General features: G+C 42.8%; 1 protein-coding gene across 9 annotated transcripts in view; it reads left to right on the top strand.

Moving 5' to 3' along the window:
• The window catches only part of PLS1 (plastin 1), an 86,563-nt gene that overhangs the window by 34,447 nt on the left and 36,667 nt on the right, over positions 1-15,449 (top strand). For all 9 annotated transcript variants that reach the window (XM_039489941.1, XM_039489938.1, XM_039489940.1 and 6 more), the window contains 4 exons: positions 1,196-1,304; positions 6,284-6,447; positions 9,060-9,189; positions 12,617-12,749. In XM_039489941.1, the coding sequence (XP_039345875.1) occupies positions 1,235-1,304; positions 6,284-6,447; positions 9,060-9,189; positions 12,617-12,749 (497 nt within the window). In that variant the 5' untranslated portion in view covers positions 1,196-1,234. The remainder of the gene's footprint in view (positions 1-1,195; positions 1,305-6,283; positions 6,448-9,059; positions 9,190-12,616; positions 12,750-15,449) is intronic.

Genomic DNA, 15,449 nt, shown 5'->3' with positions numbered 1-15,449 from the left:
ACATGAAATTATAACCTTACTATAACATTACTGTAACAGTTACTATAACATCACATAACAACCATGCTCAGTGCATCGTGAGACTTCCGAAGACACCCAACATGACAAACTTTGCATTGGATACCACACAATCATTTTATAAAGATGAACATGGGGATGTAGGGTGTTCCCCAAAGGTATAGAGCGACTCACCCAATCCCTAGGGAGCCTCAGGAAGCCAGGGCCTCTTTAGCTGCCCTGAACTATGGCAAACCCGATGGTACCTGGTAGGCAACTTGATTGGAGCCAGGCTACCAGGAACTCCCCATGTCTGCAGCTACCCCTCGAATGTGGTGCGTGTTTGGGGAAGGAAAAAATGAAGTCCCAGACTGTATTATTTTTCCAGCAAATCTCCAGGGGGCCTGCCCCCAAACTGCCCAGTTTTCCTCCATTCTTCAGTGTGAACCCCAGACCACACCAAGCATCTTTAATGGGGTCTGGAGCAGGAACAGAATGGTGCTATGGAAGAGGCCAACACCCACCTTCCTCCATGCAGGAAGGATAGAGCTAGATGCAGAGGGTCCCCTGTGCATGGATATAGGGGGATGTTATCTGAATTAAGATTTGTTTTCACACAGCTAATCCTAGCCATTTTATAGGGCTCGATCCTGTGAATGCTGAGCATGCTGGCTCTAATTGCAACAAAGCACTTGAGCATGTGCTTAACTTTCAGGATATGAAACATCTCATGGAAGTTAAGTGCTTTGTTGGATCAGGGTCAGAGTGCTCAGCACCTTGCAGGACTGAGCCCATAGTGCCAATAATTGTTATACATTGATAATCTGTTGCAGTTGGAAATTAATTATACTGTAGCCTGAGATTTCTGAAATTTGAGATGCCTATTTCATAATGAAAAATTGCTCAGTGAAAGCCAGTGAAAGATTATAGGTACATGTTTATACTATGCAGAATGAAAATGCAGGGTGTGTGAAAATAGGTGTTGCTATTGTAAATTCTTAGTCATTGTTACAATAGAGAAAAGTGCTAGATGTTTGATATTCTCAATTCTATTCATAGCACTATAGGTGGGGCAATCCAGAGAGATTACTTTGAGAACATAGTACCTCTTATGCCTGTTTACAAGGTTCAGTGACTTAAGTAAGTGCCTGTTTGTAATTGATGCTTTATTATAACACTGATCATTTATTATTGCTAGGCATAAGGAATTGAAGACAGTTGCTGTCTCTGTCAGAAGATGGAAAACAACATAACCACAATTTCTCGTGAAGAGCTGGAAGAACTCAGAGAAGCATTCAGTAAAATAGGTATGTTTTCTAGATGTAAGAAAATAATCAGCATGCCGTGAACAATATAAAGCTATACAATTTCTTTAAAAACAATATCTTACAGGGATCATGTAATGTTATACATTGTATGTTTAAAAACACCATGTTTCCTCATGTGTTGCTAATAACCCCTAAAAAGATAAGAAAATGAAAGAATTTTCACACTATTTTTATTTATTTATTTTTTAGCACTAGCACTTTTTTGCAATGTAAGGCTTTAAACACAGTGAGTGAATGTTTAAATGCAAATAAAATTCTATTTTAGTTGATCTAGAGAAGACTCTTGAAAACTTTTATGTTAGTATTAGGTTGTGGGCTAAAACCAATTGGCAATTTCCTTTTTCATTTGGTTACAGGTTTTAGTGGATTAATAACTAGTTCTCTTGCACCAAGTTAAATCTGATTTTCATTTCTAAGTAACCTGAACTTTGTGATCCTTGATCTTGTCTTTGTAGAGAGTAAGTCATGTTAATAAATAACTATAATTTCATATGCTTTCCATGGTCTCTGCCGGTAAAGCCTAAGGCTATGGTCACAGTACAGCTTAGGTTGATATAACGTATGTCGCTCAGCGGTGTGAATAAGCCACCCCTATGAACAACATAAGTTACACTGACCTAAGCAGCAGTGTGAACAGCGTTATGTCAGATCGCTTCTCCCACTGACATAGCTATCACCGCTTGCAGGTGCTGAAGTAATTACCGGTAAGTCGACAGGAGAGCTCTCTCCTGTCAGCGTAGAGCATCTGCACTAGTAGTGCTACACCACGGCTGTAAGCTCTCTAGTGTAGCCATAACCTAAGAGTAAACATGAGTACTAAATCATTTTGTACTATATTAACTGACCCTTACCTCCACGCTGCAATTGTAATGCTGACAGACTCCGATCATCAGCGGGCAGGATCAAACCGGGCAACCTCTAGAGCTTAGGGCATGAGCCTCTACGGCATGAGCTAAAAGCCAATTTACTCTTAACTAAGGCTGTAGAGTTGTCTTGGTACCACTAGATGGGACAGAACACAACACCTAGAAGGTGTGTGGGTTACATAATGTCTTTGTGAACATTTGTTTGTCTGGTTTACTTTGTTTTCTGTTCTTCCTATTAAATATTATTCCACAGTTTGGATACTCAGAGTAGATATCTCATATTCAGAGTCACAGTAAATGGGTCTGAAATAATCCTGGCCAATATATATGGATGAGCCTGAGACTTTTTTCATGGATTGCTTGCTGAGCTCCAGAGAGATACTCATGACCCCACCGTAATTGCAGGCAACTAAGATTCTAGAGCCAATAATTGATAGATCCTTCCCTATTAATTGTAAGCCAACCAGGCCCAGAATCCAAAATAAGGTGGAAAAAAGTTGACAGTAGAATTTGGGGGTTTAGCAATCAAACATCAGTTGAGTACTACTTATTGGGGTATTTACCCATGAATTTGGGCCTCTCATCATCACAGCTTCCATGATTTCTGAGAGCAGCCATAATCACAAAGCAAATTATTTTATAGAGGTGGAAAAGTAAATCAATCCACAGAATACAGCAAATATGTCAGAATGTAGTGGCCAGGAATCAAGCACATAAGTTTGAAGGAATCTGGACACCATTTTTAGAAACAGTTAACTAAGGAACACACAAGGGCCAAGTGACCGGTCCAGACCTCATTTCCACCCCTTTCCCCTTCCTCCTCCCCATTGACTCTTGTCCCCTTCCCCCCCACCCACGGTTTTCACGCTTTCCCTCCCTGCCTTGTCAGTGTTGTCTCCCCTATTAGTTATAAATTATTGATTCAGTTGATTTTACAGTTTAATATTAAAGTTGTTAAAAAGGTTTTTGCCTATGTATGTTATGCTGTGTTGTATGTTACAGATGGCAATTTTAAGTTTATAGTTTTTATTTTTGTTGTCTTTTTTGGTTTGTATTGATTTTGGCCAGTGGATACATTTAATGACAGGCCCAGTAACCATGCCCCTTGATTTATCCAAGCTCACCCTGCATGCTGCCGTGGAAAAGTCTCTAGTAAGAAGTGTTGAACTTCATGCAGGGGAAAGGAGTTCCCCCTCTGCATTCAGCTTAGTGTACAAGAACATTTTGACAGGATAACTAATGAAACTGCTAAGCTAGCATTTAGTAAACTAAAAAGATTGAGATTCTTTCCATGGAGTTTAGTGCATGAACTCTGGACCTATGAGACTTAACCTCATGCAATATTTATTAATTGATATTTTGAATAAATAATGCATTGAGGGAACAATGCCCAACAGCAAAACAATTTGCTGCATGTCGGGAAAGTGCTTATGTTACAATGTGCTTGGTTAAATTATAAAATATACTTTAATGCCTGGTTAAACCGGGTCAGACCCTTCATTGCATAGAAAATCTTCCAGTACTTTGTTAGAGCATATTCAGAAGGACTCCCAACACATAATAGAGTCCACTGGAAGCAGGAGGACAAGAGGATGCAGTAGTGCAGATCCCTAGCTAACAGGTTAAACAAGGTCATTTTTAATACAATAGACATAGGCCAGATTGGATTTATTCTTCAGGGGCCAGTTTCACCACTATCATTAGAAATAAACAACAGATATAGGGCAAGAGACAAAATATAGAGGTCCAAATTCAGACCTAGTGCAAGTAGTTGGTACCTTTTTGAAACTGGTTGCATCTGGTCTGAATTTAGGCCATAAACTACAGGTATTACTGTATGCAAGTGACATCTTGTAAGTAAAAAGAGAATTAATAACAGACCATCCACTCTATTTGGAAGCTGATAGAGGATTTTGGCATAGCCTCAGAATATAAATTAAACTGGTCAAAATCCAAGGTTTTTGCTATTAATAAGGGTTTGTGACCTGCCAGGGCCGTCCTTAGGATTTATGGGGCCCTATGCAGTATTATTAAACTGGTGCCCCTATGCCCGATGGCAGACTGGGCTTGCATGTGTATTTTAGATAAGGGTGGTCTTTTGAAGGATTTATTAAAAAAATGATATGTCTGAAGATCCAAGCATTTAAGGCTAAAGATGAATACTCAAATTGTGCATCTAAAAATCTATGCAAGCATTTTTTAGAGATGTGATTTTATAATCTTCAGCAACACACTAATGACATAGTTTTAAAGCAAATTTTAAACTAAAGTCCTGTAGACTAACATGTTCTGAGTAAATATGACAATAATGCACAGCTGTTTTTGTCAGTAAATTCAGAAACTGACAATATATACCTGGGGGTTGGCAAATGCCTGTTAAATGGCTTTATTACCACTTGAATGGCTCTTTAACAGTTTCAGTGTTGTGCTAACAGGTCTGGCAGGCTGGAAGGCTATTTCACTTTTAAGTACTAGATCAGTGGTTCTCAAACTTTTTTTTCACGGACCACTTGATAATTGCTGAGGGTCTCATGGACCACTTAATGATCTTTCCAAATGTTGTTTGTACTGTTAGCTAACTATTGTAAAAAAATTATATAAAAAAACCTTAATAATTAAAAAAAAATTGTTCTACAAATAAAAGCACACAACTCATATTTTAATATCAGTAGTCTTACCTTTCTATAATAGGATGGATGTGCCCTCTCTCCCCTGCTACGGCAGCCCCTGAGCTGGAGCTGGGAAGTTGGGCTGTCTCTCCCTGGCAGCCACAGCCCTGGAGCTGGGGAAAGTCGCCTTTTTCTCTGGCCGCTGCAGCCCCGCATATCCCAAATTCCCCCCACCCCCACTTCTCACCCACTGCCCCCTCCCACCTACCTCTTATTCCCCCCAAACCATCACCTCACCTTACATGCCCTCCAGGGTCCAGGCACATAATTAGTGGAGCTACGCCTGTGCAGCTCCACTAATTAGGTGGGTGGCCCTTCATTCTCTCGTTTGCCACCACCCAGGCATGCACCATAGAGGGAACTATCCGCAAACCACCTGAATGGAGCTTGCGGGCCACGTTTTGAGAACCGCTGTACTAGATCCCCTCCGGAGAAAGACTCACCAGGCTGCAGCAGCCAGCTGTGGTGGGAGCCTGAAGGAAGGGTCAGAACAGTGATAGGAAGAGGTGGGAGCAGGGCCGTACTTACCCATATGCAAAGTACGCAGCTGCATAGGGCACCAGGAAACTTGGGGCACCAAATTTCCTGGTGTCCTGCACAGCTGCATGCTGCTCCAGCCCCTGCCCCACCTCTTCCCCAGGCCCCCTGCCCCTGCCCCAACTCTTCCCACCCCAGCTCCGCCCCCACTCCACTCGTTCCCCAAAGCCCCCGCCCTGCTCCGCCCAAGCCCTGCCTCTTCCCGCCCCTGAGGACTGCATCAGGGCCGGGCGTGCACTCACCGGCGGCAGGAAGTGCAGGGACCTGGCCCCAGCCGTGCCACCCACATGGAGGCTTGGGGCCAGCCCCTGACCCCCACCCCTGCGGAGGCCTGTCTCCCGCCCCATGGAGGGGCTGCATAGGGCCCCAGAATAGCTAGGGACGGCCCTGGGTGGGAGGGTGGATACTAAGACCCAGGGGTGCCCCAAATTTTCGGATGCCCTACGCAGCCGCATATGCTGCGTATGCCTAAAGACAGCCCTGGACCTTGCTGTGTCTTTACCTTGAAAATTTAAAAGGTGCCTAAGAAGTCTATAGCACAGCTGGGCCCAGGCCTCTAGGTGCTACCGCAATATAAATAATAATTTAAACTGTATGGACCAGATCTTCAGCTGGTGTAATTCAGCATAGTCTATTGATTTCACCATATGGTGATTTATACCAGCTAAGGATCTAACCTATGTGTATTCCTTTGTGATTAATATATGTAATATATGGTACATTCTAAGGAAGAAATGTTGTGCTGCTAGATGGCAATCTAATTTCTCACTTTCTGATCATTTTAGACCATCACTCAGCTAAAATGTTTCTTCCCCTGCTTGTTGCTTGGTACTAGTGTTATAGTGCAAAATAATAAAAACATAAAAACAATGTTTTCATTTTACAGATATTGACAATAGTGGGTATGTCAGTGATTATGAGCTTCAAGATCTTTTTAAAGAAGCAAGCCTTCCCTTGCCTGGCTACAAAGTGCGAGAGATTGTAGAAAAAATTATAGCAGTAACAGATAGCAACAAAGATGGGAAAATCGACTTTGAAGAATTTGTATCGGTAAGTAAGACAGTCCTCTCAGGCTACCCTTTAAGACAGAATTACTTGGATTTGGTACCAGAAGGCAATACATGCAGTATGAGATAATTATGAAACTGTATTTTAAAGAGCATATTGTGTGACATGATGTAGGTTTGCCATACAGAAAATACCACCAGGTCCGGTGAACAGTATGCACTAGGCATGCAATTTAATTATGCTACAGGGATGGAGGTAGGAAAGGACCATATCACAATATTTATTCAAGGGTATAGGAAAGTCATTCCTCCAGTACTGCTCGTTGATGTTCAGTGTTCCGGTAGGACCACAACTACCGATAGGGCATTAGAAAATCAACACTTTGAGAATTACAGTGTGTAGCATGAAATTCAATGGGCATTGCGTGCTTCACTCCCTTGGGCTCCTTTGAAAATCCCAATGTTAGATCTTTTCTAACATATTACATATTCAAGGTATTGTATAAACTTTGAAGTTATCTTGCCTAATAGCAGATGGAACTCTCTAAAGTGCCCAGCATCTCTAGGAAGATGGAGTAGGGTAGCAAAATTAAATGAAATCGCTGGAGAATATTTCGAGAGCAGCATATATAGTAATTATAAACCTTCACTGATTTCTGAATGGAAGATAGTTATGACAGCATGATAGCTGATTGACTATTATGCAGCAACTGGCCACTCCAAAATAAGTTTTTTAAGAATATTAAAATCATTTATCTCTATTTTTTCCCCAATTCAATAACTGTTTTTAGCATAATGCTGGAAAATTGCTGTCTCCATCTACCCGTTTCGTAATGGAACAAGTTTTAACAAATAACAACAGAGAAACAGCTGGCATGCTGGTGCCACAGCCTACATCATGCTGACTAGTATTGTCTGTTTTCTTGTGCTCCCTGTCTGTCTTTAGCCACCTGTCATTTCTTTTCTTACTTCTAGATTGTAAACTCTTTGGAGCAGGGACCATCTTTCTGTATGATGCTTCTGCGGTGCCCAGCTCAGTGGGGTCCTGATAAGGGCTGGGATGCCTAAGCACTACTGAATATAAATAAGTAATATTTTAAATGGCATACAGTTTTTACACTGCATGACCTGTTCTCTCTAGCTCTCATTGTGGTCTTTGGGTTCCAGTTTTGGGAATAGAGTATAAGACGAACCATACCCCAGAGAATGCTCCAGCCCAGTACAAAGAAGCACCATATTCTTGGAGGTGCTGTCTTTCAAAGGAGATGTAAAACTGTGATCCTGATCACTAAGTCATTTAAGATCCTGTGGTAAGATTCATAAGAGTAGGGCATTAACTTGGTGTCCTTGCCAAATTCCAACTTCTGTAATCACATTCAGACTCTAAATTCTCTCTGTAGTTTCAGTTAGATAAAATATTATTTGCTTCTGGTCATATAGATCACTGTGCTCACATAACGATGCAGTTTCTCCTCCTGTTTCAATGCTGGCTGAAGTATCCCTATGTATGTCTGCTGGGATCTTTCATAAGATGAGATAATATTTCAAATTTTCTTTCTTCCTTTTACTGGCTTTAATTTGGGCAAGGTGTGAGAACTCAGAGCTACTTCTGATGAGTACCCTTTTCTGCCTCCTCAAAGGAAGCGGTCTGTGCCCCTCACCTTCAAGAACTGTCAATTCAACCCTTCCTTTAAACAAAGTTGGATTGTTATAAATTCCAGCCTTTAAATCCTGTTTGTGATACAAGATGCCTGTACTATTGCGCTGAATCATTGTGCCATATTTAGGGCTGTTTATTTTTAAAAATATATTTAATCTGCAGGGGGACCATCATTTTTTACATGGGTCACTGGGTGGAGTGCTTCATTTGTGAGAATCAAACAGCTTCAAACTGATTATTTTCTTGCAAGCAAGCAATTTTTGCTTTGAATCTACAGTACTACAGCTGTTCATACAAATAAAACAAGCAATTTGTTACAATTTGCTAGGGTATGTTGGCATTTCCACTGGAAATTCTAATTTAAGTAGGTTCATAACTGAACCATAAACACTTGTGTATCAGTATTGCAGCCCACATAGCACATAACTTCACAACCAAGTCTGAGATCCCTACAACATAGCGAGTAAATACAGGACAGAGTATCAGTTTTATCTGAAACCAGTTTTATCTGACAATTTCCTTATTTTGGTGGGAAGTTTAGTCATACTTTTAATGTTAGTGTTGGTGTTGGTATTGGTATTTTATGACTGTTGTGCATGGAGAGATATACCAACTATCTCCCTAATAACATGCATCTCTGCAAGTGACATATAACATCCTAGTATAAGAAACAAGACAAACTGAGTAGGGAAATATTAAAAATCTCTTTTCCCCAAAATACCTTTGTTTGATTTAAAGTGTTTTTTTAAAAAAAAAATCAAAATCTCTGTGAAAAGATTTGTGGGTTGTGAATCTAATATTTGGAGATTAATAACGTGGCTTAGTAAGGCTGGAGTCTTAGCTATTCACAAAACCAGCAGACGTCTATAACCTCCTTATATCGTACTATATCAAAGAAAGAGAGTCACAGTAATTATCAATGTTTCAGTAGTTTAATAGTCACCCTAAGGTTATGATAATTGATCACATGCTCTTTCTTTTATGTCCTATTCCAGGTTATTCATGAACTGAAAAGCAAAGATATTAGCAAATCATTCCGAAAATCAATAAACAAAAAACAGGGTATTACAGCGATTGGAGGAACTTCATCAATTTCCAGTGAGGGGACACAGCACTCTTATTCAGGTAAAACACTTGTCCTTGGCACTAGAAAAAAAGAAGAAAAACTGTAATTGGAAAAAAAGTTCTCTCAAAAACAAACCAGTAGAAGGTGAACCTCTACAATGCAGATGCCAGGGCTCTGTTTTGTAGTGATTGTGCTTCAGTTTGCTGGTCACAGTTCTGTGCTGCTCCCAGAGGTAAGTCAGACTTCGCCAGAGCAGAAAGTGGAAAGAGAACTCTGATTACAAGGAAGAAAGAATTAAAAATAGAAAGCCTTTTGTAACATGTTTTATACTAAGGGTTTGTGTTTGGTTTGTTAATCTACTCTGTGAACTGTTGTTTTTTTTCTTTTACACTCCTGTTGAGATGTATACAAGGGAACCCACATTTTCATTTCCATGGTGCAGAACCAAAAATAAAAAAAAAGTTCACAATACACGTTGGAGATGGGAAAAGCCAATTCGATCATCTAATCAGTCTCCTTGCCAATGTGGGGTTGTTCACTACAGTATGTTTTTTCTAAAGCTTTGTTCAGTTTCATTCTAAATTTACCAAACAATGGCACTTCAATCACTTCCCTTGGGGAGATTTTTGCACAGCCTATACATTTAATACATGGGAAGCTTTCCCCAATATTCAACCTACATTTTCTTTCTTAATTTCATCCTAATATTTTTAGTTATACTTTCTTCACCTCTGGTGAAGAATTCCTCTCTCTCTATATGATGATTACACTCTCTAGATATTTATAAACTCTTATCATGTCCTCTGCTTAGTAGTTTTTTGTGTATATGCAATTTATTCAATTCTTTTAGTCTTTCCCTGTTATCATCCTGATCATTTCTGTTGTGCTTCTCTGGACTCCCTGCAATTTGTCGATATCTTTACCTTCATTTATCATGAGTTGCCAAATAACTCTCTGACAATATATTGTCAAAGTAGGACTGTATGAGTATATAAGAGAACAAGTCATCCTGGATCTGTCCAGATAGCAAGGCACCTGTACTTTTCTACTTGGGAAGAGGAGGGCCCCATCAGAAATGATTTGGTTTTTGGAGTAATTCTATATGATGGAATGAAAATGTAATGCAGAAAAAAATAAAATTGAATGCATTACTCTTGTCCTGATAAATGTCAGTTCTTAGGGATATTGCATTCCTGGCTATATAAAACATAGCTTTTCAGACACCTAGAACGTAATGTTCAAAGGGTCTCTGTTTTGTGCATATGTATTTATAAGTGCATGCAGACCCAACATTTGTGCATCTCAATAGGCCAGGGGTCAGCAGCCTTTCAGAAGTGGTGTGCCAAGTCTTCGTTTATTCACTCGAATTTAAGGTTTCGGATGCCAATAATACGTTTTAACATTTTTAGAAGGTCTCTTGCTATAAGTCTATAATATATAACTAAACTATTGTTGTATATAAAGTAAATAAGGTTTTTAAAATGTTTAAGAAGCTTCTTTTAAAATTAAATTAAAATTCAGAGCCCACCCCAGACCGGTGGCCAGGATGAAATGCCACTGAAAATCACCTTGCGTGCTGCCTTTGGCACACGTGCCATAGGTTGCCTACCCCTGAAATAGGCGTTTGCATGTGTAGATCTTTAATTGTGCACCTATTTATCTGATGTATACAATTATCATTTTGTGTGTATAACTAATGGTTTACTGTTGTTTTGTTTCCCTGTTGTTTGTGTGGGTTGCTCACACGCCAAATGCAAAAGAGAGACAATTTTTAAAAATAGGAAAATGTGATTGTAAAAAATCACAAAAAATGAGAGAGGATCAGGGGCAGATAGGGTACCTGAAAGGATTTTTAGCTTTCTTTTTAAAATGGACTAGATTCTAGATTGATGTTTTCCATTTAGGGCTCAATCTTGCAAGATCCTGAGTGCGCTGGCCCTGATCCAGCCAAGTAGTTAAGTGCATGCTTAACTTTATTCATGAGAGTGGTACCACAGAAGTTAAGCATCTGCCTAAGTCGTGTTTCTCAAACAGGGGTTGCTGCTTGTGTAGGGAAAGCCCCTGGAGGGCCGGGCCAGTTTGTTTACCTGCCCTGTCCGCAGGTCCAGCCGATTGCGGCTCCCACTGGCCGTGGTTCACTGCTGCAGGCCAATGGGAGCTGCTGGAAGCAGTGCGGGTCGAGGGACATACTGGCCGCTGCTTCCAGCAGCTCCCATTGGCCTGGAGCAGCGAACCGTGGCCAGTGGGAGCCGTGATCGGCCAGACCTGCGGACGGGGCAGGTAAACCGGCCTGGCCCACCTGGGGCTTTCCCTACACAAGCGATGACCCCAGTTTAAGAAACACTGGCCTAAGTGCTCTGCTGGATCAGGGCCAGAATGCTCCGTATCTTCCAGGATTGAGCCTTTAAACAGTAGATTATTTTTTGTAGTTACATATAATGTAGGTAATGAGTGGCAGTTTTGAATTTAAAGTTCCCTGTGATATTTAGAACCATAATTAAGATTCTACATATTGGACAATTTACCGTATGTTGGCTGAGAGTTCTGTATGTGATAACTGTGTACTGTTCTTATAGCATCAACTGCTTTGTTTAAATATTTCTCCATAGCATTGGATATAACCTGTCTCAGGCCATGTCTACACTTACCGGGGATTGATGCTGCTGCGATCGCTGCAGCAGGGGTCAAGTTAGTAGGGTTGGTGAAGACCTGCTAAATTGACCGCAGAGCGCTCTCCGGTCGACTCCGGTACTCCATCAGAACTGGAGGAGTAAAGTAAGTTGATGGGAGAGCATCTCCTGTTGATGCAGCATGGTGTAGACACTGCAGTAAGTTGATCTAAGCTATGTCGACTTCAGTTTTGTTATTCACACAGCTGGAGTAGCATACCTTAGGTTGACTTACCGTGATAGTATAGACATGGCCTCCGACAAAGACTGCTTAGCTCCCAGGAGCAGGGACCCACTATATGGAAACTGAAAACCCAGTGAAGATACAGATATTGTAGCTTGATTGTTTAGGGGCTTAATAAACATTCTTAGACACAATGAGTTCTGTACACATCCCCTAGATATGAAAAGGGAAAGGGTCTCTCTTTTTAAGTGTTTTAAACAAGAACAGGCCATAAATCTCCTATGGTTAAATATAACACAATAATTCAGACCAAATTCTTAGAAGTGCTGTCAGCCTCTGAAAGATAGAGTAGAGGGCAGACTGGTCTATTGTCATATTTAAGCAGAGTCCTCTCTGCTCAGCTCTGGCATATTTCAAATATACTAACTCCCTTCCTGTTTAACATAATCACAGAGACACCGAACTCCTGTAGTAAGTTTTAATAATACTTTTATCTTTATTACTGTGCTTTGCCAGTAGTATTGTGATATTCTATGGACAGTTCAATAATATTTGTCCACCATAATAATAATAGATTATTTTAATGGTGTCCTGGCTCTTAGATTACTAAATCTTTAATTTATTGTTTTTCAGAGGAAGAAAAGGTTGCTTTTGTTAACTGGGTAAATAAAGCTCTTAAAGATGACCCTGACTGTAAGCATCTCCTTCCCATGAATCCATCAGATGCTAGTCTTTTTAAGTCACTTGCAGATGGCATCCTCCTTTGGTAAGTCAAGAACTAAAGAAAGGGTACAAGAGTAGTTCGATTCAACTTAAGTCAAATTTGTGGAATTGACCTTACAAAGTCAAATTTGTGTATCCACACTATGGACACTAATTCGACTTTGTGAGTCCACACTAACGGGGCAAGCATCGACTTTGGAAGCGGTGCACTGTGGGCAGCTATCCCACAGTTCCCGCAGTCCCCGCTGCCCGTTGGAATTCTGGGTAGAGCCCCCAATGCCTGCTGGGGGAAAAAAATGTGTCGAGGGTGGTTTTGGGTAACTGTCATCATTCAACTGTCACTCCCGCCCTCCCTCCCTGAAAGCGGCGGCAGGCAATCAGTTCGCGCACTTTTCTGGTCAGTGACAGCGTGGACGCCACAGCACTGCGAGCACGGAGCCCGCTGCGATCATCGCTGCACTTATGGCCGTTGTCAACTCCTCGCACCTTATCGTCCACCTCTTCCAAAGTCAGATGCTGAGAAATCGGGCGAGGAGGCTCCGGCAGGGTGAGGACATGAAGTGTCAGAGTGGCACAGACCTCTCAGAAAGCACGGGATCCCGCGCCGCGGAGATCATGGTGGCAATGGGTCATGTTCATGCTGTGGAATGGCAATTCTGGGCCCAGGAAACAAGCACGGACTGGTGGGACCGCATAGTGCTGCAGGTCTGGGATGAATCACAGTGGCTGCGAAACTTTTGCATGCGTAAGGGCACTTTCCTTGAACTGTGTGACTTGCTGTCCCCTGCCCTGAAGCTCAAAGACACCCGGATGCAAGCAGCCCTGAGTGTGCAGAAGCGAGTGGCCATAGCCCTCTGGAAACTTGCAACGCCAGACAGCTACCGGTCAGTAGCGAACCACTTTGGCGTGGGCAAATCTACCGTGGGGGTTGCTGTGATGCAAGTAGCCCACGCAATCGTTGAGCTACTGCTCTCAAAGGTAGTGACCCTGGGAAACGTCCAGGTCGTCATTGATGGCTTCGCCGCAATGGGATTCCCAAACTGCGGTGGGGCTATAGATGGAACTCACATCCCTATCCTGGGACCGGCCCACCAGGCCAGCCAGTATATTAACAGAAAGGGCTACTTTTCAATGGTGCTGCAAGCACTAGTGGAACATAGGGGACGCTTTACCAACATCAATGTCGGGTGGCCAGGTAAGGTTCATGACGCGCGTGTTTTCAGGAACTCTGGTCTGTTTAGACGCCTGCAGGAAGGTAGTTTCTTCCCGGACCACAAAATAACTGTTGGGGATGTGGAGATGCCTACAGTGATCCTCGGGGACCCAGCCTACCCACTAATGCCCTGGCTCATGAAGCCCTATACAGGCGCCTTGGACAGTGACAAGGAACTCTTCAACTACCGGCTGAGCAAGTGCAGAATGGTGGTGGAGTGTGCTTTCGGACGTCTCAAGGGGAGATGGCGAAGCTTACTGACTCGCTCAGATCTCAGCGAAACCAATATCCCCATTGTTATTGCAGCTTGCTGTGTGCTCCACAATCTCTGTGAGAGCAAGGGGGAGACCTTTATGGCGGGATGGGAGGTTGAGGCAAATCGCCTGGCTGCTGATTACGCTCAGCCAGACACCCATGCGATTAGAAGAGCCCAGCGGGAAGCACTGTGCATCTGGGAGGCTTTGAAAGCTAGGTTCCTCAGCGAGCAGTGTGACCTGTGACTGTTCAGTTTCTTTACAGAGAAGCTGAACCTGCCCCTGTTTCTTTACCCAGTTACTGTTGACTATCCTCTGCAGTTACATACCCTGTTCACCCCGTTTCCCCCCTTCCAACACACGTGTAAAAATAAAATACATGTTCCATTGTTACTTAACAAAGGTTTCTTTATTAATGACTTTGCGTTAAAGGGTTGAAACTGGGACGCAGACTGTGCTGGGTAGGGTGTGCAGTGATGTAAAGACCGCCTCTAAACTCAAGGAATGACAGGCTCCTGCTCCTAGAGCGGTCCGCAGTGCCGGACTGGTCGTTTCAACGGAGCCTGCCATCCCTCCTTTTTGGGACTCTGTGTGCGGGGGCTATGTGACCTTGTTGCGGAGGAGGAGGGTTACAGATTCCCCTGCTGCGTGGCTCTGTGGTCCAGGACAAGGACCGCTGCATAAGATCTGTAACCGCCCTCCCCCACTACAAAGTCACGTACCCCCCCACCCACACAGAACATGGAAACCACCTCCCATACTGACCAGGGTGCCTACTGACTGCACTGTGTGTGTGACCTGCTGCTGATCCTGCCCCCGTGTCTGTACCCTGGTAAAGGTGACTGTCCTATGCAATTACCAACCCCCTTCCCCACCCCACCCCCTTCAAACACAGTCTTCTGTACAAAAACATGACGGAAACAGTAATTAACAGCAAAGTATTTTTAATAATCAACTAGACAGTTAGGGGATGAAACTGGGATTGGGGCTTGGGTGACCCAGAAAGGGAAGGACTTCTCAAAATTTAGGGAATGGGAGCTTTTGGGTAATTGAGCACTCTGCTGGGGTGCTGTGACAGTTTTCACGGCCCCTGGCGCCACTCCTTCTTGTTGTTTTGGGTGAGGGGGGTATGGGACTTTGTGGCGGGGGAGGGCGGTTGCAGATACACTGCAGGGGGGCTCTGTCCTCCTACCTGCGGTCCTGCAGAACATCCACAAGGCACTGGAGCGTGTCCATTTGCTCCCTCATTAGTCCAAGCAGCGTTTGAGTCGCCTGC

The sequence above is a fragment of the Mauremys reevesii genome, linkage group 9, assembly GCF_016161935.1.
Source record: "Mauremys reevesii isolate NIE-2019 linkage group 9, ASM1616193v1, whole genome shotgun sequence".
NCBI lineage: Eukaryota > Metazoa > Chordata > Testudines > Geoemydidae > Mauremys > Mauremys reevesii.
This window is presented reverse-complemented; position numbering and strand designations above follow the sequence as displayed.